Source organism: Malus sylvestris, chromosome 2 (genome assembly GCF_916048215.2).
Source record: "Malus sylvestris chromosome 2, drMalSylv7.2, whole genome shotgun sequence".
Classification (NCBI taxonomy): Eukaryota; Viridiplantae; Streptophyta; class Magnoliopsida; order Rosales; family Rosaceae; genus Malus; species Malus sylvestris.
The window spans coordinates 5,102,240-5,124,228 of NC_062261.1; the positions used below are offsets into that span (position 1 = coordinate 5,102,240).

General features: G+C 38.0%; 4 protein-coding genes and 1 pseudogene across 5 annotated transcripts; 2 read left to right on the top strand and 3 right to left on the bottom strand.

The window, feature by feature from the left end:
• Nucleotides 1–392: 392 nt before the first annotated feature.
• Nucleotides 393–1,953, bottom strand: LOC126596725 (profilin-4). The gene is made up of 3 exons (XM_050263402.1): nt 1,656–1,953; nt 968–1,105; nt 393–779 (listed from the first exon to the last, which is right to left on the bottom strand). The coding sequence occupies exons 1-3, from the start codon at nt 1,782–1,784 to the stop codon at nt 645–647; spliced, it is 402 nt and encodes a 133-aa protein (XP_050119359.1). The 5' UTR covers nt 1,785–1,953; the 3' UTR covers nt 393–644.
• Nucleotides 1,954–2,733: 780 nt separating this feature from the next.
• LOC126596713 (derlin-1-like) lies at nt 2,734–5,826 on the bottom strand. 2 transcript variants are annotated; one of them, XM_050263383.1, is made up of 7 exons: nt 5,653–5,820; nt 4,849–4,984; nt 4,690–4,763; nt 4,337–4,430; nt 3,787–3,915; nt 3,510–3,670; nt 2,734–3,119 (listed from the first exon to the last, which is right to left on the bottom strand). In XM_050263383.1, exons 1-7 carry the CDS (start codon nt 5,667–5,669, stop codon nt 2,999–3,001), a joined length of 732 nt encoding a protein of 243 aa, XP_050119340.1. In that variant the 5' UTR covers nt 5,670–5,820; the 3' UTR covers nt 2,734–2,998. The 2 variants fall into 2 exon arrangements, with proteins under 2 accessions (XP_050119340.1, XP_050119351.1); XM_050263394.1 differs by lacking the exon at nt 3,787–3,915 and having other exon boundaries at nt 5,653–5,826.
• Nucleotides 5,827–12,417: 6,591 nt separating this feature from the next.
• Nucleotides 12,418–15,186, top strand: LOC126596731 (uncharacterized). Its single transcript, XM_050263407.1, has 2 exons — nt 12,418–13,102; nt 14,348–15,186. The coding sequence occupies exons 1-2, from the start codon at nt 12,507–12,509 to the stop codon at nt 15,006–15,008; spliced, it is 1,257 nt and encodes a 418-aa protein (XP_050119364.1). The 5' UTR covers nt 12,418–12,506; the 3' UTR covers nt 15,009–15,186.
• Nucleotides 15,187–16,050: 864 nt separating this feature from the next.
• On the top strand, nt 16,051–18,926 carry LOC126596739 (acid phosphatase 1-like; annotated as a pseudogene).
• A 1,121-nt stretch (nt 18,927–20,047) lies between these two features.
• On the bottom strand, nt 20,048–21,572 carry LOC126596748 (leucine-rich repeat extensin-like protein 6). The gene has a single exon (XM_050263418.1). The coding sequence runs from the start codon at nt 21,480–21,482 to the stop codon at nt 20,274–20,276; it is 1,209 nt and encodes a 402-aa protein (XP_050119375.1). The 5' UTR covers nt 21,483–21,572; the 3' UTR covers nt 20,048–20,273.
• Nucleotides 21,573–21,989: the final 417 nt, after the last annotated feature.

A 21,989-nucleotide genomic window follows, 5' to 3' on the forward strand; every position in this document is an offset into this window, starting at 1 on the left:
AAACACCAAAATGGGAGGATGTCTTCTTTGAAGATCAATGGTTGCCACCTAGCAATGTGGCTTACAAGTGTATCAATGATTAAGAAAGAACTTTGATGTAACCGAGATATCACATCTGCAATATCTTAAGTCTATTATGCATTGTCGTATGAAAAAGTTAATATGATTAACATGTCTTATTGACTTAAAATATCGCTAAAGTGATATTTCTGTTGTTGATAAGTTTCTCTCGTCCCGTGGACACGTCATTCTTTATATGCAAGTAGTTTTATGATTAATTATTGTACTAAACGTGTAGAGCACATTCTCATATGTGCTGGCAAGCTTTTGCCAGGCAAAGAGATTCTTTAAGAAAAACTACAAGAAATTAAGGAAAATATATAGGGAGAGAATAAAAGGATCAAAAAATATATCATGAAAATAGAGTTTATGCAATTTAAACAATTTCAAACACCAAACAACAGCTTTTAGTCCTTGTCACATGGTTATTGTCTGCACCAACTTCACCACCAGTTTTTAGGGTTTTGGATGAAGGAGATGCAGACTGGGAACCAAAACCCCGAAACAAAAATAATAGAAAAATAAAAATAAAATCCAAAATTGAAATACTAGGAGATGATGAACATGGTATAATATTAATTAGCCTACAGGCCCTGATCAACGAGGTAATCACCCAACCTCTCAACCACCATGTTGCACTGCCCTGGAGTCACTGGTTCCTCGTAGATTCCGAATACTAGAGCTTGCCCAGTTTTCTTTATGGTGATTCCTCCAGAGCCCTGCGAAACCAAAGTACGAAGAATATCTTAGTCTAAAACTTGTGCAATGAATATGTGTAGTCCGACTATATGGAACGGACAAAAGAACAAATTGTTGATATGAAACCGATAATGCATCAATATCATTGAGCAAACAAAACGTAATGACATGTTATTGATACATTATCGACAATATGAGAGGATCGTACCTTCTTGCCACGAATGACAGCGCCAGGCTCTCCCTGGATTACCATGTACTTTGTGCCTCCAAGGTGCAAGCCAGTTGGAGCAAGGTGACCCGGTTCATCGAAATCCTTGTTGATACCAGTCATCTCCTCTGGCTTAAACTGCAAGTAAAGATTGATATATAATGTTCCCTAAGTAAATCCACAAGCACATGCATTTCTGTGTGAAAGAGATCAACCACAGATTCACAATGCTGCATGGAAACAGCTACATTGAACACCAACCAACATACAATAAAGACGGCAATATAAGTATATTATGGTGTCAAACTATGAACATGTAGTATAATCACGACGATTTATGCTTGAATGTGTGTTTCGATTCTCAATATGCCAATATAACCATATATTGTTTGGCAACATATTTCTCTAAGAAACCACTATCCAATGATATTTTGAATATATGGATAAGATGAAGTCAAGCATGTAGTGCAATTATATTGAACACCAAATACATACAACGAAGACGATGTTAATATACTACGCTGTCAGATTGTGAACGAGAATAGTAATCATGACGATTGAAGCTTCAAGATCGTCTCTGTGTACAGTGCGACGATACAACCAAGTATTATCCGGAAACACAAGTCCGAAAAAAAAGCACAAAGAGAAGCATGCAAATGGTGAAAGGTGGAGCGGGGTAGGGTTGGACCTGAGGGAAGGAAGAGCTCTTGGCCCAGACGCTTCCATCAAGACCGATGATGGCAGCGGCAGTGAGATGCTGTCCCTGGCCGTCAATGTCACACATCAAGTGGTCGTCCACGTAGGTCTGCCACGACATTTTCGATTACCTCGATCTTGTAATGCAAGAGTCTGTCTTCTGTGTTCCTTGTGGTGCTGTTCTTTGTTGTTATACAGATAGCTGTGAGGATTGTTTTCTGAAGGAAGAAGTGATTTGTCTGTTTGGTGGAGTTATTAATGTTGTGGTTTGGTCACTCCATTGGGGTTAGTTTGAGAAAGCAAAATATAAACAGAGGGAGGGGAGAGAAATGTGGGGGGAGAGAAACATGGATCTCATCTGATGGCTCACCTCCCTTCTCTCTCAATCCTTCATATTCCATGCTGCCACGTGTCGCTTTATCCTTGGTCTTTGCTCCACTTTGACCATTTTTCCTCTGTTTCTGTTGGAGAAATATTGCTGTTTATCCCAAATCTCAATTTCTCTCCAAATCCATCCATCACACTTTTGCTCTCAAATCCAGTCTGAAATTGCCAACAGAAATGCCTATTCCCTTTCTTTTTCTCTCAAATCTCCAAACTATCCAAAAAAATTGTATAACCAAGAACTACAAGTTGTTTAATGTTGTAGTCCGACTCTGAAATATACGTCTATTCTTTAATCCGTCATTATGATATAGAAAACACGTAATTGTCATTGTAAGCCAATGGAATGTATGAACATACTATGCATTTTCGACAGTATCCTGTCTATTCTGTAATGAAGAAAAGAACGTCTTACACCAAGAATTTCTAATTCTGGTTGACAATTTGATTATCATACATCATCTGTTGGATCAATTGGTAACAAAATTTTGAGCTATCGTATTTAAATTCAAACATATGGTGCACCGAGAACGAAAAATTAGTAAAAAATTTCTCTGCATCATTGGCATTCATAGTAAAGAGGTTGCACTTGGTGCGATGGCAAGTGTCTTCGCCCATGAGCGGTAGGTCTCGGGTTCGAGACTTGGGAGCAGCCTCTCTATAAATGGGGGTAAGGCTAGCCGACATTTACCTCTCCCAGACCCTGCGTAAAGCGGGAGCATTGTGCACTGGGTACGACCTTTATTGGCATTCATAGTAACTTACACACAACTTCACGAGTTCAACAAACTACGAAAATGTATCCTCAATGGGGAAGGAATTTGTTTCTACATTTGCAACAATTAGGGCCCTATGATTAAATTGCTTCCTTTCTGCTTGTTAGTTTCGGCCTCCACAAAAGTGAGAAAGTTGAAATGATTGGAAAAATCTCATCCCCTTTGCAGATCACAATCACTCACTAAGTCGATAAGACCTCCCTCTGAAAGACACACCAGCAGCAGCTGGGGGAGGTGGTTGGGTTCTGCTAGTTGGTGGAGGAGCTCCTATCCTCCATCTTGCGACTATTTTACGTCTGTTCAGTAACAATTAAGGAAATCTTTATGGACAAACTACCTTCAAGTGAGTACGATTAATTGACGAGTGATAAATCAATTACTACAAAGTAGCACTAAAGCATGGCAATGACCAGAAAAGAGTGACAACCATACTGCAAAAAGCGGACGATTATGATACGTAGACCATGGATGAAATACATTTATTTAGGTATGCTAATGTGGTGATCCAAATACGAAACTAAAACTTGAGTGCAATGAGCTACAAGTAGAATGCAGTAGGCAAGCACGGAAGAAACTAAAGTTCAAACAGATGATATGTGAAGGAGAATGAATAGTAATATGATAGCTTAGATCTTGCATGAATTACTTTGCAACTTAAAAAAACTAAATGAATCGAGTAAGGATACACCCATCTTGGAGTCTGTAGTATGTTCTTTCCACCTGCCAATGGATGCAACACAGTCAAGAAGTAAAATAGATGTCCGGCAATGATTCCCAGCAGATCTGGCATAATTGGGGAACCAAAGATGACGTCCAAAGCAAGCATTGCCCAGGGAAGATAAAACGCCTGCAATCACAATATACAGAAATTGCATTCACCAGACATTATGAATAAGTAGATGCAGATAAATTACAAAACAGAAGCACCCAAGAGAAACTTTGTATGTATACCGATGTCCGTACCTTAAGTTGCACGAGACCATATATGTTGACGTTGGCATTTGGAAATTCTCTACTCCAGACATAAACAAGCATGAACACGAGAGACATCCCCAAGAAAGGAGAATAAAATATAGGGATAGCAGATAAAACCTAAAATTTCAAGACAAGAGTAAAGGTGAAAACAGGAAATATGATTGGCGTAGTGAAAACAGGAAATATGATTGGCATACAATTCAATCACAACACAATCCTATCAACCTACACTATACGAGACATAATCACAAGCGCAACAACTTCCTTAAGTTTAAAAATTTCAATAGTATATTTCCCTATCAAAAAGAAAGGTTGCAATAGTAGATTGACACTGAACAGGAAGATAAAAAGGATACAGGATGAAGAGTGAAAACGAAGTAAAATCGGCCTTTTGAGTTAAAAAAAAAAATCAATTCCCTTTTAATTTCTAGACAGCTTATGCGATTGTAAGTTAGCCTAGACACCGCAGAAAAACAGACTTGACCTTTCTGAAGAAACAGATTAAAAAGCAAAAGTATGATGATGATAACTGACGCACCAATAATGTTGTGGCTCCAAATATCATCATCCATAAGAAATCTGCTGTTCGTCGATCAAATGGTCCTTTTTCAAGTTGAACTCCATATCTTGCTCTGTGCAATAATTAACATTCTTGTATTAGTGCATGAATAATTATGTTCCATTATTCAAATATCGGTTGATCCAGTAGTTGAAGAAGTACGAATCTGTCTCCCACTAGATAACATGCTGCATTAAAGGGAAAGTTGTATGCTTTCTAAAAGGAGAAGTACCACTAGGTATCCTATAGAACTATTACTTACAGAAGTATAGACTGAAAAAAGATCTATTTTCAGTTCATCTGACTAGGTATACTACAGAACTATTCCTTACATCATCAGAAGGCGGATTCCAAAGTTGACGGAGAAGTTTCCAAGGAAAAAGAAGTTTGTAAACAACCTCCAAACCTACAAAGAACAGTGAAGTTCAAAATCCACATTTGATATCTTAACAACTAAGCACAAATCTTATATTCTCTGATGGGATACATACCTGCAAATGTGAGAATACTAGTCTATGCACTAATGCAATACTTTTCCAATCATAAAGCCCCAGTTGAAAGGCTGTCGTTGCAATTACACAGAGGGTACCATAAGCCTTGCTTATGGGTGGCAGCGACTGATACCATCTGAAACAAGCAAATAATATATATGGTTGTAACTTGTGATCGGAGCAACTGTATCTTCAGGGAAAACAATAAGATGCACAAGATAGCTGGATGATCGTACTCAATCAGCGTGGACAGGAGCAGAGCCATTATGAAGATTAAATCACATACAATATATCAATCAAACCCTATATTGTCATCAATCCAATAAACCACTTGTTGCTATGCTAACTTCATCTGGAAGTTATACACCCACAACAATGCCTAACTCAGCTAATCTGTCCAATCCACAGTCACAAAAACCCGGTTTCTTGGGGCAGCAACTCAAAGTCCTCAGGGCCATGAAACCAATGTAAACACTCTAAAACATTTAATATAACCAACACTAGCATCTCAAGAACTGCCATTTAGGAATTGGGTTTATCATCTTTTCTCCCAAAAAAATAAAAAATAAATAAAAGGGTTTATCATGTTGTACACAACACAGTTGAATTCAAGTTTAGGATTCAAATTGCTGCTAAAACATAGCTAAACAAAAACACCATCAAATGCAACCTAGTAAAATTTAACAGCACCAAAATCAAAACCCAATACATAAATTCAAGTATAATGGCAGAAATAACATATAATAATAATCTATGAATCTGAGAACGAAAAAGAGAGAAGAAAGAAGAGGGTATTGGAATTACTCGGCAGGAGAAGACATGGCTGAACCACAATTGAAGAAAGCTAATTTGAGCGGTGATCCAGTTGAGATTTCCAGTTCCTAATTGCTCGGTTCGATCATATAACTTCGATTTGAAGGCAAGGGAAGAAGAGATACAAAAACGGCGACCCAGAACCGGAAGCTTCCGTAAGGCAATCGCTTTCGCACACCTTTTTTGGTACTCGCACGTGCGAACCGCCTGCAATTGGGTTGTTAATTGGGCTGAGCATGTGCTTGTTTGGTGAGCTGTTTGGGTGAGCCCTAAGAATTGAAGTTGGGCTGGGAATTGACCCAAAAGTTATCAGCTGGCTATGGTGTACCTGGGACACTGAGCCTACATGTCACTGACCCAAAGGTTAGGAGTATCTTGGTCTGGAGTTCTTGGCCAATATGGGATTAAATTTTCTTTTCCAAAAAAAAAAAAAATATATATATATATATGGGCTTAAATTTTCTTTTATATACATGATAAGATTTAGTGCCAGATTCAAGAGAAAATTCCTTGGTGGAAAGATGTATCTTGGTCTGGAGTTCTTGCCTAAATTTATTTCTTTGTCTGTGAGTGGATCTTATCAATTGTGGCGTCAGAGCGACTAAGGAAGAAAGTTGAGATGAAGAAATTTGGACAAAGTCGGTGAATTTTGGTGAAATGGGGTTGAAATGGAAGAGAAAAGCTAAATATGGCCACTAGTTTTGGGTAGAAAAAGGATATATGTGAAGAACGTTGGGGTTCCATTATAAAACTAATTGATAACATGGAGAATAGTCCAACGTTAGTTCTTGCAAGGTATCTCTTTACACCGATGTGTGACTCTTTTACCTTCACATCCTCACATGCCCCTCACGTGTGATCAATTTTCAAGCAAACACGTGGACAACCCAAATTGGGGGACGTAGAGTACGTTTGCCGCTAGGCTTCACACGTGAGCCAACTTCCTTTGATATCATGAAGAAAGTTGTGGCTTCACTATAAAACCAATTAGCAATATGAATAGTAGTCTAACCTTTTATAAACATTTGCAATGTTTCATTTTTTACCGATGTTGAACTTTTTTACCTTCACATCCGCATAATATGCAACCCCACACCAACTTTCCTTTCCCAACTACCGGGTGGGCAAATGCAGTCTGGTACAGAGATTTTTCATAGTTTGGGTGTACAGCTAACCACCTTTGTCATTGAACGAGTCTACCCTTGCGCATCTTCATGCATTTGCCCAGGACTAGACTATTGTACTCTCTGATGTGTGGTGAATTTCAAGCCTAACACGTGGACAATATAATTAGGTGACGTGGGGCACGTGTAGGCGTCGGACTTCACACATAGACCAACTTGATCTGATACCATGAATAAGTTGAATATCAGAGTGCGCAACGAACAATAGTAACAAAATAATAAGAATATTATTAAACAAACGAGAATGCCAGAACGACTACAAAACTCTAAGAGACTACATTGTGACTAGCTTGTTATTCATGCTAAACTATAAGCTATATTTATAGAGAGCAAAACCTAAAAACCCTAATTCGGATGGGCTAGGCTCATAAACTAACTAACAAACAAAACTCAAATACTAAAATAAACATAAATACTAATATTTTCTAACAGAATAAAGTCAACATAAAACCAATTGACAATATAAAGAGTAGTTCAAGTACTTATAAATACATGCAAAGTAATTGTTTTTTAGGAAACCCAATGTAAAGGGCTTGAAAACTTTTAGTTTTAACGATAAAGACAAAATAAACGGTTAAGTGAATAGTACCATGATTGACTTTTTAGTATAAAAATGTAATTTTTCGTTAAAATGAACAGTAGTACCAAATACTTTTAAAGTTTCCTTTTTTTTTTTTTTCCGGATGTGATCTTGAAATCCACCACTTATAAGATTTAATTTCACAATTCCATTTAAAGCTACAACCCATTGACTAAGAAGAGAAAAAGTTGCATGAAACATTTTATAGGCAGACATATCTTCATCATACGTTTCACCCAACTGATCATTATGCAGTGGGTTCTAGAGGGTCCTAATGCATGATTAAGAATTAGTTAGTCTTAAATTTCCATAATTTATGGTTTGATTTAGAAGAATATCATCACTGCACCAACTATGGTCCTGGTGGACCAAACCAAACCTACCCAATCTTCATAGGAGATTATACAGTGTGCCCGAATGACCTGTCTGCTGCTGCTGTCAACTTCTTGTATATTAATTGATATCTTCACCAGCAACACCATGCTGCTTTACTCAAATGCTTGCCTATAAATGTTATAAGGAAAAGTCGCCTGAGTTGGTTTTGTAAAAAGACCAAAGGGGCAAAACTAGAACGAAATGGATGCACCATACGCTGTGTGCTACGTTCATGCACTACACGTTCAATACTAGCTAGCTAAGGCATGTGATTTTCGCACCCGGTTTCTTCTTTCGCACTCTCAGTTTCTTCGTTTGCGCTTTTTATGGATAGTGAATATCACACTTAATTTTTATTTTTCACACACCATTGTTAATTGTTGGTTACTAATCTTCTTCAATTCATTCGATTGGATGACAGAAAATTAAGGGAGGTTTGAGAAGTAAAAATGAGTGTATGGATAACACTAGCCGTTTTATGTTTTTCATATCATCTTGTTTTTGTCTCTTGATTTTCTTTTAATTTATTTAATTCCAAAACTAGAAACAAAGGAATGAATGCAAAACAGGTAAACAGGGGTGTGAAAATTATGATTCACGTGATAGTGGTTTCCTAATGACAACGCTAAAAGCTTTGATGGTAAAGAATTTACTCTCGTCCTCATGATCATGAGAGATCGACTTTTGTTTAGTTCCACGCTTAAATATGAGGAGGATTTGGTTCTAGTGTGCCTTCACATTAAAGAGGAAAGACTCGCGTTGCTACGGACGGATTAATTACATCAGTTCTTAATAAGTGCTTGAAATTAAGTTTGTAAACTCACAAGCCCCATGATGCTTCTTGTCCCGGCAACATAAAGCAAAGCCAGCCGACAGAATGGTACTGTATTGTCAAATATTGTTGTTGCTATTAGCCTATTACTTTTGGCTAATAATTAATTAAGGATGCGGGATTAAGGGTTAGGTTTAATTGGATTAATAAGCTCCGCAATGATAGGGTAGTCGGAAGATAGCTTTGTATTAAAAAAATTAAAATTTAAAATCATGTGATGAAGTCTGTTAGGATATAGGACTAAAATTAAAAGTTTTGTTAACTCTCTATTAATTGTTAGCTTATAAGCATCACATATGAGGCTAAAAATATAAAATTTCGTCCACTCTCCATTTTATTCTCACATATGTAACTCACGTGCTAACAATTAATGTAGAGTTGACAGAATTTTTAATTTTGAACCTAAATCCTAACGAACTTCATCACATGACTTTAAATCCTAAATTTTTTATCATATAAGCTATCTTCCGACGCCCTTATCATCGTGAAGACAAATAAGATGAGAAACAATTATTATATGGCTTTATAGGAGTGAAACATTGGAAGCGTAGCGATGCAACAAGCATCATGGTTTGAACGAGACATTGCCAAACAATCAAATGTGGTATACATACACGCTTGCTCCCCACAAATCAATACGTGTACCCACCGGTGACGAATTAGATAAAGTTAATTACGATAAAAAATCATGAAGGTTTAATTAATCAACTAGTTAATCAAGTTAATTACCTGTCTTATTTCTATCGTTTTGCGGTTTGAAAATGCTTCTCTAAAAAGTATTTTTGTTGTTCATAAACATTTTTGTGGGAAATACTTTTTGGAAAGAAAAAGTACGTTGAAGTATTTCTTAAAAGGACAAGGTTTGTCTGCTCTCTACTACCGGTGCCTTTTCTGTGTCCTCCTGTTTGTGTGGTCACGGTTAAATTACGTAAACATTTTATATTACTATTTATTTTTGTCTTATTGTATCTATAAAAAATAATATAAAATGTTGACGTGGCTTAACCGTGACAACACAAAACAGGAGGGTACGGGAAGGACACCGGAAGTGGAGGGCAGACAATCCTTGTCCTTCTTAAAAAATTGTCAAAAAACGCTTTTCGCTATCCGACAACACCTCTATTCATTGTAAAAGCACTTTTAAAGAGTATTAGTGGGATTAGAGAATTTTCCATCGTGTTGTGCCTTACCGCTCTTCACAAGAAAATAGTAGCTTGAAAAATTGAAGCTGATTATCAAGTGTTGATGTGTTATCTTGCTCGCCTAAACTATACTAACTCATCATTTCAAATTTCAATAATTTTCTCTCTTTTTAAAAACAAAATAAAATCAAGTAACCTCCCCCACTAGTGACAAAATGGATTAAAAGAAAAACATTCCAAAATGCACTCCAAAAAAACATTGCATATGACATTTAATTAATATTGACACTCAGAGAAATTAAATTTCTTTTCTTGGGGCCATGCATGCACCTTGAATAAGACCTAGTTGTGTTGACCATTAATTTTGTGGACCAATTAGAATTTTTGTTATGAATTCACACCAATCTTTTGTTCACTTGTTCGCATATTGCTAAGTTGGGGCATTTTGTTTTTCTTCAAATTGTCTTTGAATTTAATAAAAAAAATATGCTTAATTCATGAGATATAGGCTTAAGATTGCGTTCCGCATAAAAAAGAGTCTTGTTGGCTTAAGTTACTCTTTTCATGGGATATAAACAGGTTTTTGAACAAATTTTTTTGCTCCTATGACTTATCTAATGACAAGTAAGCAGAAAATAAAGGGAGGGAAATAGTTGAAAATATGAGATGAATATTCATGACGTTTAGTTGTCACTTGTCATCATACTTAATATGTCATAGGAGCAAATAATTCAACACCCAATGAAAGGTTAATAATGTTAATGCGGTCGAAGATGGATGTACTTTCATAGCACGAGAATATTGACACTATATTGTATTGTGTACGAGTTTCATTTTGAGTTAAATAAGGGGGTTAAAAACTTCAAACAAAACTAAAAAACAACATCAAAACAAACAAAACGAGTTTTGAAGATCCCTGAGCAATCATCCATCAACACTATCCGAATCCACATAGGAGGATCATGAAATCTGCAAACCCCAAATTCATATTATAGCTCAAGCTAGCCAAATAATCAGCAACAAAAATTTTTCCTCTAAAAATATGAATCATTTGTCATGTTTTGCTTAATCAAGTTGGCAATGAAAATATTTACACGGAATTTGTCAATAACGGTATATCTGTGTTATGAAAATTGGTCCAATTAAAAACAACTGTCCTGAACGCCGATTAGACGGCGCCAACAAAAACGAAAAGCCACGTGGGGAGCTTCTAGTGCTTTCTTTTATTTCCGGCGAGTGGTTATAAGTCGTTTTGCATAGACAAATGGTCACACAACAGTCAAATCCAATCCAGGTAGTCCAGGCTGGAAAGGGATCCTTTAACCAAGTCCTCTCCTTCAAACAATTTGAGAAATTTTTAATTATGACGGAAATACGGATAATACATTACGTGTTTTTATGTAAGTAATGAAAAATTTTAATTTTTAAGTTATTAATCTTCTAACACATATAACCCATTATTTATATAAGGACACGTGATGTACCATTTCGTGTGACGGTCATACTAAAAATCTCTCCAAACAATCTAGGCCTTTGAAATTTAATCCAACGGTTACAATTATTATAAATTTTAAAATGAATATCTGTTTATAACAGTTAGATCAAATTTTAAGAATTCGAATTAATTAACGATGAAGACTTGATGGAATGGATTCGGAAAGAATCCCTTTCCGTCCAGGCTTTTGAAAGAGAACGTGGTGACAGCCTTTGCCAAGCTGTGCTCTGACCCCACTTGACACACTTGTGGGATCCACTTCATTTTCCTTTTCTTGGTCCTTTGCGTTTTATCCTTTGCCCCATCCCTTTTTTTTTCCTTTTCATATCACTTTCTAAGTCTTGACTCTTGAGTCAATTGCCAACTCAACTCCAATTATCACAATGTTAATCCAAATTGTATAATCAATTGTTTGATTTTTTTTTGGAAAACTCATTTGTTTGATTAATATACTGTGTAAAATATCGATACAGGTAAAAACATCAATATGTAATTTATAAAAATATCAATAGATGTATTAATATTGATATTGGTGAGTATGTCAACTCATTTAAATTTAGTCGAAATTAGAGAAACATTTATTTTTTTAATTTCAAAAGCTCGAAATTTGCAATGACTTGCAACAAAATTTTTGTAGTAAATCGATAAATATCGTCGATATTCATTTATTTTCTTCTATTTTGCTGATATAAGGTGAAATTCACATTCCACCCCCTTTTCATATCGATTCTTGTTTTTCGAATATGCTTAAATTATGATTTTTCTGCGTTTACTAAAACATGAGATTATTTTGACTTATGATTTTCTAGACGTTTATTAACATGTAGGAAACATTGATCGCACCCTGTTCTTCCTTTCATTTTCCGGATTCACGACTTCTCTATTCAAAGAAATATGTCATTTTTCCCGATTCATACAAATTACAATCTTATATACATATAAAAGTAACTTGCTAAAATCACAAACGCTTTTAGGAAGCAAAATAGTCCACCAATTGTAGTAGAAAATATAATTAAATGAAAAAATGACACACCAAAATACAATCTCACCTGGCGACAATAAAATACAGAGAATATCCACTCCACAATAAAAACATAAAGAAAAAATGGAAACAAAAAAGTGAAATGCTAAAAATGGTAACATGCAAGCAAATATAATCCCAAACATTTTTCAGTCCCCTCACTCCAAAAAGCTGTCTCCTCCTCCTCCTCCTCCACTCCCACTTCTGAAAAACTCAATGGATCCATGCCCCTTCGTACGTCTCAATGTCGACGCTCTGGCTGTCAAGCTCCCCCACGCCACCAGACCAGCCGGTCCGGGAGTCCACTCCTCCACCACCCCCTGCTTCTGCCAGCTGAAGATCAAAAACTTCCCTCCCCAAACCGCCCTTCTCAACCTCTCCACTTCTGCCGGCGACTCCCCGCCCGACTCCTTCACCTCGGCTCCCGGCTTCCACGTGGACCCCACCCTGCTCCGGAGGCTTGCCGGGAAGTCCGTCGCGCTTCGGGTCTCAGTTTATACTGGTCGGATGGGCCAGACATGCGGCGTCACCAGTGGGAAGCTGCTAGGCCGAGTCCAACTCAGCATTGACCTGGACTCTGCTAGGGCCCACCCGACCGTGATCCACAGTGGGTGGATGAAGTTAGGGAAGGACCACGACAAGCCCTCCGCCAGGCTGCACTTGACGGTCCGAGCTGAACCAGACCCCCGGTTCGTTTTCCAGTTCGGAGGTGAGCCGGAGTGCAGCCCCGTGGTTTTCCAGATTCAGGGGCGGGACATACGGCAGCCCGTTTTTAGCTGCAAGTTCAGTGCGGACCGTAACTCGAGAAACCGGTGAGTTTTCTTTTACTTGCGGTTCTGGCGCACTATAGTCCTGAGTAATTGACTTTAGCTAACGTGTGCCTGAAGTGGTGGTGAACTTGAACGTGTAAATTATTAACTTTTTTCTTTTTCTAGTATTTTTTTTTTTTTGGGTGAGTTAAATTTTGGATAATGTTATTCATAACATTTTATTTCTCATACATCTTTATTAATTTTTTTTATCAGTGATCGTCTTTAATTCATTTGATTCGATGGTTAAAATATAAGAGAGGTGTATGAATTTTTTTTTAAAATATGTTTGAAAAGTAAAAATGGTTGTGCGGATAATACTACTCTTTTTTATTTTATCTGTGACGTCTTTCACGTTTTGCGTTTTGGATTAGGCATTTTGGAGTGGCAGTATCTTAGCTGGTGTCCAAGAATCACATGCCCATTGGTTCATTTTTTGGAATATTACGTTTCTTGTTCATGCTAGGCTTGCTAGTTAGTGCCTCTCCATGTGCTTTCTTTGATGAATTACTTCTTTTCTACTCAATTGGGCTAATCGTCCTGATAACATTAACCAAAAACACCTAAAAATCAAACAGTCCGAAAAAAAAAAAACTCAAAACATGTAATAATGGAATAATAGTCGAGTGCAATAACAATGGCTCAAGTGGTTTTAATTTTTTAATTTTTAATTTTATTAAAACGGAGTTCTAAGTATTTTTGGCTAAAACATCATGTCCGTGCATATGTTGCCTAGAAAGCCAGTGTGCAAAACCAAGAGCAGTGGTGTATTAAGATTTATACATCCGATTCCACTTAATACTAAAAGGCTTTGTTGTTGTTTTTGAATATATTAGTTGTTCTTGTTCAATCATATACTTCAGATAAGAGAACTGAATTCCGAGACTAGCTAATAATCATTAAAGTACTCAATACATCATCCATTGGCGGTCAGATGTGGTCATTAAATGTCGTTACAACATATATGACCGTTAATCGTTGGTTGTTTGGTTTCAAAAGGATCAATCTTGAATTTTTTTTTTTAGAAATGATAAGAACTTTGAATAATTATTGGTAGTTGCATTGCATATCTAATCAAACAGAAAATGTCAACTACTTCCCTCCCATGTGGAAATATATTTATTCTCAGATTCTACATGTTCTTACTAAGATTATATTCCTGTTTGACAACTCCATACTGTTTAAGATTAATTAAATTAATACGATCGTAATGATTAATTAGTTATTGATTTTGTGTGTAATCTGCAGATCTCTTCAATCGGATTTTACCACCATTAACAGAGGATGGATGAGAACACTATCTGCTGATAGAGAAAGGCCAGGGAGGGAAAGAAAGGGGTGGATGATAACAATTCACGACCTATCCGGCTCGCCTGTGGCGGCCGCTTCCATGATCACTCCCTTTGTAGCCTCCCCCGGTACTGACCGTGTGTCCAGGTCAAACCCTGGAGCATGGCTCATCCTCCGACCCCATGGCTTCTCAATCAGCAGCTGGAAGCCATGGGGCCGTCTTGAGGCATGGCGCGAGAGAGGGCCTATTGATGGCTTGGGGTACAAGTTTGAGCTTGTCACTGACAACGGGCCTAGCAGCAGCATTACCATTGCCGAAGGCACAATGAGCGTCAAGAAGGGCGGAGAGTTTTGCATAGACAGTAGGTTAAATAGAGATTCGGGTTTGAATTCGAGGTCACCGGTGAAAGGTTTCGTGACGGGTTCAACCGTGGAAGGCGAAGGGAAAGTTAGCAAGCCTGTGGTACAAGTAGGAGTGCAGCATGTTACTTGCATGGCTGATGCTGCTCTTTTCGTCGCACTTTCTGCCGCCATTGATCTTAGCATGGACGCTTGCCGGCTGTTTTCGCATAAACTCCGAAAGGAGCTCTGCCATGACGAACAGAATTGCTTCTCCTAATTAAAACTGGTTTAAATCCTTAATTTTCTTACTAATTTATCCTCTGCCGCTGTGACAACCAAATAGTTTTTGCTCAGTTTGTGAGGAATGGTTGGTTTGAGCACTGAATATGTATAATTTTTTTATTTTTAATTTCCTTTTTTCTCCACATTCTTTGATTCTGATTATATTTTCTCCACATTCTTTGATTTTGATTTTTCTGGTTTGATTGTGCCGGTGGTTTTCGCGTTGGTAACTTGGTTACACCTTGGTAATATTACATCATTTATTCTATCATCTGTATACAAGAAACTTTGTAAGTCTTCCCAGCTCTTAAAATAGTAGATTGTAATGGCGAATTCATTGACCGATCATTTTTCTAAGATTATCATCTGATTATCCAATTAGGTGGCCACATAAAAAAAAACATATTATCTAAATAAAAAGAAAAACTATTTCGCGTGTATGTGTTGCTCTCAAGGCATGCAATCTCTATTCATTTAAGGGAGATTTCATATGTGACTCACATGAATAGGAGTGACGTATACTAAGTTATGATCTATTACAAAGTGTTGTGAGTAAGTTAATGATATACAAGTAATATTGTTTGTAAATATCTTAAAATTTGATGGGGTTTTTGTTAAATCCATTAAACCCGTTGATGTGATTTATTTTCTAAAATTGATTTTATTTATAAGAAAATTAATAAAAATAGTTTGAAATTTTTGAATTTTAACGATAAGAACAAAATAAAGGATCAAGTGAATAGTATAATGATTGAATTTTTAGTGTAAAAATGTGGTTTTTCGTTAAAGTGAACAGACTTTTCGTTAAAACTCCTTTTTTTTGTGATAAAACTAAAATTAATTGTTCTGATAAGATTTTCCAAAATTGATGTAGTAGCAAATTTGATTTAGTTTTTTTTTTCGAAATTATAATTATTTACCCAAAAAATAAAAAACCAAACGAAAATGCGGTAAAATTTGAACTTTTTGCGGCAAAATTTGTACGTTAATAAACAGAACAAAATCCAAAAAAAAAAACAGTTTATTGTTTAAAAAAAAAAAGCTCCCTCGGATTCTCTCCTCCACCCTCCATCTCGATTTTCAATCCGAAACCAGAAAGCTCTTTCCGATTCCCGCAAAGATCTTTCTGGGTTCATCAATGGCCTCCGTCCGCCACCGCCTCCTCCTCCTCATCACCCTCCTCGCAATTCCCGCCTCCTTATCATCCCAATCCGTCATCCAAATGCCTAGGAAACGACACCGCTTCGCCGCCTCCGACGACAGCCTCTACTGCGACAGCTGGAGATTCTCCATCGACCTGGTCCAACATTCCGTCCAGGTGCATCCGATTCGTCCAGGACTACATGACCGGCGACCGGTACCGGTCCGACTTGGCGTCCGTCGCGAATTACTCGCTGAGCTTCGCCAAGGGGGTGACGATAGGCGGCGATGGGAAGGACGCGTGGGTGTTCGACATCGACGAGACTCTGCTTTCCAATTTGGCCTACTATCAGGCCCATGGATTCGGGTAAGCTCCAATCGATCACAGCCGTCCGTTATGATTGGTTTGATTTTTTACTGCAAATTAAATTGCTGTGGGGTTGGAAACCAGGAAACGTATGCCTTGTGGGGGTTGCTGTGGCATATACATGTAATTGATGCGTCATTGGCAGGTGTGATTAGTCAATCAGAGGCTGCCACGTAAGGTGGATATGATAGTGTGCTGTGTGATGCATGCTAGGGTGCAGCACCCTTATAGTATAAATATATGGAATAATTGGAATTGATGGTGAAAGTTGAATTTGTTGGTGATAGGATCTGACATGATGAAAGAGAAATGGTAAGAAAGTAAATGCAGAAAATGGAAACGAAATCGAAGTAGATTCATATCTTCATTCACAGTTCTATTTATATTAGAAAAAGAGTTTAAATATATTTAATAATAGTAGAGTTTGAAGTGTAGATGAGCCTAATGGATAGTAATAACAAAATAATAGATGGTTCCGCTAGTTATAATCGAAGTTCAATAGTTTAGAGTCGTATCAATTAGCTTTATAGTCATGCGTTAAGCATGTAAACAAACATGCACAAGAGAGCTTAATGTGTTACACGACTACCGGTATATCTTTTTTTTGTCATGTAATAAATGCTTCGCACATGAGAATTTGAGTCATATTTAAGCATGTGAAAACACACGCATAAGAGAGCCTTTATTATGAGCAAATATGTCACATGATTGCAGATATATTCTCTTGTGTCACGTGATAAGTGCAGCTATGTACATGAGAGTTTGAGTCATGCCTAAGCATGTGAACAAACATGCACAAGAGTCTTTATTAGGAAAGGATATGTCACACGATTGCGAATATATTCTCTTGTGTCATGTGATAAGTGTTCTGTACACGAGGATTTGAGTTATGTCTAAGCATGTGAAAAAACACGTATAAGAGAGCCTTTATTAGGAGAGAATATGCCTTATAATTGCAAAGATATCCTCTTACGTTTACAACGTTGAGGTCACTAGATAAGTGAGGCTAACGCAAGGAAATACCCGACTACACAACTGATTTTCTACTTTATCGAGGACACATTTCTGTAGCCTTGTTTTTGGTTGGTTTATTTGTTGGTCATTTGGTTTGTTAACTTGTGACCAATGCATGTAAAAGATGAAGCTGCATATACCCTTTTAGTTCGTGCCAGAGTGAACTCTCAGCTGTCTCACCTGTAGTTGTAGTCTTGTAGATGTGAGAAGGAGAAATGTTCCCTGGACTTGAATAACTTACGCTAGTAAATGCAGTTTGCTGTGGAAAAAAGAAGGGCTTTGCCGCTTTTCACATGTAAGCGTTTGGTAACATTATTTAGAGAAAAACACTTCAAATCCAATACTAGGAAAAGAAAACCCAACTAACTTGGTAACGAAGGAAAGGCAAGGAATTTCACAACTAAGATTCAATTAGAGTGACAAGTGGATAGATGAGTCGTATAAAACTTGTAAAACTTGTTGTCGGGGTGTTTTTTCTAATTTACTTACGGGGAAAGGAACTTATAGCTGAAATATGGGTGGATTGCACAATCAGCATATTGTTCATTGCCTTCCAGTCCTCAAACATTCATCTCATCACTGAGAGTTACACTGTGAAAACGTATTGCTCGATTTCCCGACAGATACTCTTACCTGGTTTTGGTCTGGTTTTTATGTTCTTCAACCAGAGTTAGTTATCCAGGATTACTAGATTACATCAATGTTTTTAGCTGTCTTAATTGAATAAGTGTTTCGTAAGATGAAATTTGACAAGGTCTACATTCTTTTGGACACAGATCGGAGACCTTCAATGAAGCATTTTTCGATGAGTGGGTGGATTTGGCTGAGGCCCCTGCTCTCCCAGCAAGTTTAAATCTTTACAAAGAGCTTGAGCAGTTGGGTTTCAAGATGTTTCTGTTAACTGGGCGGAGCGAACATCAGAGAAACGCCACCGCGAGAAACCTTCTATATGCAGGTTACAACAATTGGGAGAGGCTGCTACTGAGGTACAATGGGGGCTAAGTTTCCTTCTTTCCTTTTCCTCTTTCCTTCTATTTCTTCGTAACTCCGCAGTAAGGATTGCTGATATGTTTGGTTAACGATACAGAGGACCTTCTGATCAAGGAACACCGGCCACGGTCTACAAATCCCAGAAGAGATCGGACTTGATAAATGAAGGTTATCGAATTCACGGGAGCTCGGGAGATCAATGGAGTGATTTGATAGGTTTTGCTATTGCTCAACGATCGTTTAAACTTCCAAACCCAATGTATTACATTGCCTAGCAAAGACCAACATTCAGATTACATTGTTGTATTGGTTGCCATCGTTCCTTTGCTAATCCGGCATGATTTAGAAGCTTTGTATTCATCTTTTCAAGTGGTATGAAAGTCAGCATGATTTAGAGTTGCATATGCCTTGTTTGATTTGATTGGAAGAGGAGTGTTAGGAACTGTCGCACACATGTGCGGGGATGATTAGACCAAGTGTGTACACGATTGATCCTAGAATTGCTTGTGCATTACTTAAAGGCCTGTTTATGATTGCTTTTGTAGGAAGCAAAAGTGCTTCTTGAAAAAAAAGTTACTTGAAAGTTTTTGTGTCACATCACAGCCTCCTATTCTCTCACGGTTTTGTTTCTGAGAACTCAAACGAGAACTTCTCAGTGGATCACCCATCCTAGGATTGCTCTCATCCGAACTCGCTTAACTTCGGAGTTCTGATGGAATCCGAAGTCTGTGAGTTCCTAAAAAGACTCGTGCTATATGGAGGAGGTAGGTATGTACATATAAGACACATCATCCCTTCTCCGTTGGTCAATGTGAGATCTTACATTTTGTTTCTTCAGAATTCGCTTTTATGATTTATTAAATAAACGTAATTAAAAGTGTTTTTTTTACTGCCATAAAACACCTTAAGCCCTTGTTTATATTATCAACATTTTTAATGAAAATCCAAATGTTTCTTGACAGAACATTCAAAATAGCTTCATGAGGAAGTTTATTATTCAAAAAGCGCTTCTATAATCTATAAACGCTTTTAAAAATTTCTATCTAAACATGATTAAAAGCGTATTGACGGTTAGAAAACACTTGGTTTAAGCCTCTAAAATTCTTCTCAAACTATTCCCTAGTTGAGTTGGAGTACCTTTTACTTTTACTTTTAGGTAGAAAAGAATCATGCAAGTTTGCAAATATGCTTGTTCAACAGCCACTGATAAGGACGAATGCTTTTAATTAATTGGGAATGCCAAAACAAGATTACCTAAGTTGAGAACAAGTCACGTGACACAAGCCGATAAACACATACATCCCAATGTGCCACAAAATACCACATAATTTCCATAAGAATGTCACATGACAAACAGAATCAAACCACTTTTTATACAATTCACTGATTCTGCTCACGATTCTTCCATTACTGAATTCGAGAATTCTCGTGTGCACGGTCCAGTACAGAAAATGTCATAAATAACATAATTGGATGACTTTTTTTATTAAAACTTTCTAATATTTACATTATTACACTTAATATATCGAACCGATAACACATTGCACATTGCACTTTGAAAATTCTCTAATTGAAATACAAAGCGAATCATATAATCTGCTTTTTTAAAAAGCATTTCTGGATATTATAATTCCAGATGAACAGAGTTAATAATAAAGAAATTAAAATGAGTAGGATTCAGGAAGCTTGAGTCATAATTTGCTATTAATAGTAGATTAAGTTGTACAAAAAGACTGAAATCTCCTGTTTTTATGGAGAAGAAGCAGAAGACGATGTGTAGAGGGACCCACATACCAGAGGCTTGGACCCCGGAATTCTCAGGCAGTTCAACCCGCCGCCCGGAATCAGAGAGCATTCCGGGTCCGGCCGCTGCATGTTCCACCCGGGAATGCAATTCAGGGAGAAATCAAACCCCACATTCCGGTGGAATAACTTCGTACATTCCTGACTGAACCCGGAAAAGAAATTGTAAGCAACGGTCAGATTCACCAGGCTTTTCAACGAACAGACCAAGTCCGGCAGCACCCCCGACAGATTGTTGTGCGCCAAGTTCAGAACTTCGATGTCTTCCAGGCAAGAAATCGTGTCGGGGAGATGACCCATCAGGGAATTATGGCTCGCGTCGAAAACCTTAATGTCTGTGAAGATCCCGACTCCTTCGGGAATGCAGCCGGTTAACCGGTTGTTAAGGAACAAAACCTCTTTCAGCTTCGTCCCCATGAAGCCGAAGCTGGCCGGGAGGTTGCCGCTTAATTGGTTGTTTGCGAAATTGATGACGGAGGCCTGGGAGTTTCCTAAACTTTCGGGGATTTGGCCTTCGAAATTGTTGTTGTTGAGGAAGATGGCGTCGAGTTTCCGGTTGAAGAGCTCGTCCGGGATCGTGCCGGAGAAGCTGTTGAATCGGAGGTCGAGGTAGATGAGGTTCGGAATTTGTAATGTGACCGTTGGGAAGCTGCCGGAGAAGTTGTTGTTGCTGAGGTCGAGTTCTTGGAGGGCGGTGAGGTCTCGGAGACTTTCGGGGATTTGGCCGGAGAATCTGTTGCTGTTGAGGTGGAGTAGAGAGAGTTGAGAGAGAAAAGAGAGCTCTTGGACGAGATTGCCCTTGAGATTGGCGTGGTTGAGATCTATGCCTGCAACTTCTTGAGAATCCGGAGAGCAGAAAACCCCTGTGTAAGAACACACATTCGGGCCGGCCCATGAGTCTAAAACCTTTGATGGGTCGTCGGAGATGGCGGATTTCCACGCCTGGAGGGCGGTGAAAGCTCTGTCGAGGCCTGAAGGTGAAGACCCAGATGAGAATGGGGGATTCCCATTTCCATTGATTCCTCCACCAATCCAAACACCGCCGCCGCCGCCAACAGGGCCGACATTGACACCAACTCCACCGCCCACATTAAACCCAGCTTCTGTGGGGTTAGCAATCAGTAGGAGAAGTGCTAGAAACCACCATTTCTCCATTTTTTCAGTGGAGAAAACACTATAATGCTTGTTTGCTGGTTGTACTTGTAAAGTTGTCCAAATATGGTTGCAGCATTGAAGAGAGTAGAAACTGGTGGGGTTTATTTGGTCTTGAATTGGAGTAAAATACGTCTTCGTCTTCAGATATCACTGTAGTAGATTTGCTAATGGGTTGTATTTGTCGTGTTCGTGTTATATTTATTATCTTAATAGATCGTTTCGTGTCAAACCCGTTATGCTAATGAGTTCTTAACAGATGATCTGAGAATGACCTGATTCATTAATAGGTCGTGTCGTGTCGGGTTAACGGATATGCAAGAAATTGTCATACCTAATGTCTAAATCCGACAAACGATTCTTAATGGGTTCTTAACGGGTAACATGATAACGACCCGACTCTTTAACGGGTTCTTAACGGATAACCCAATAACGACCATAATAGTTAACAGGTTAACCCATACCTATTATTTTTGTGTCAAATTAACGGGTCGTGCAAAAAATTATCAG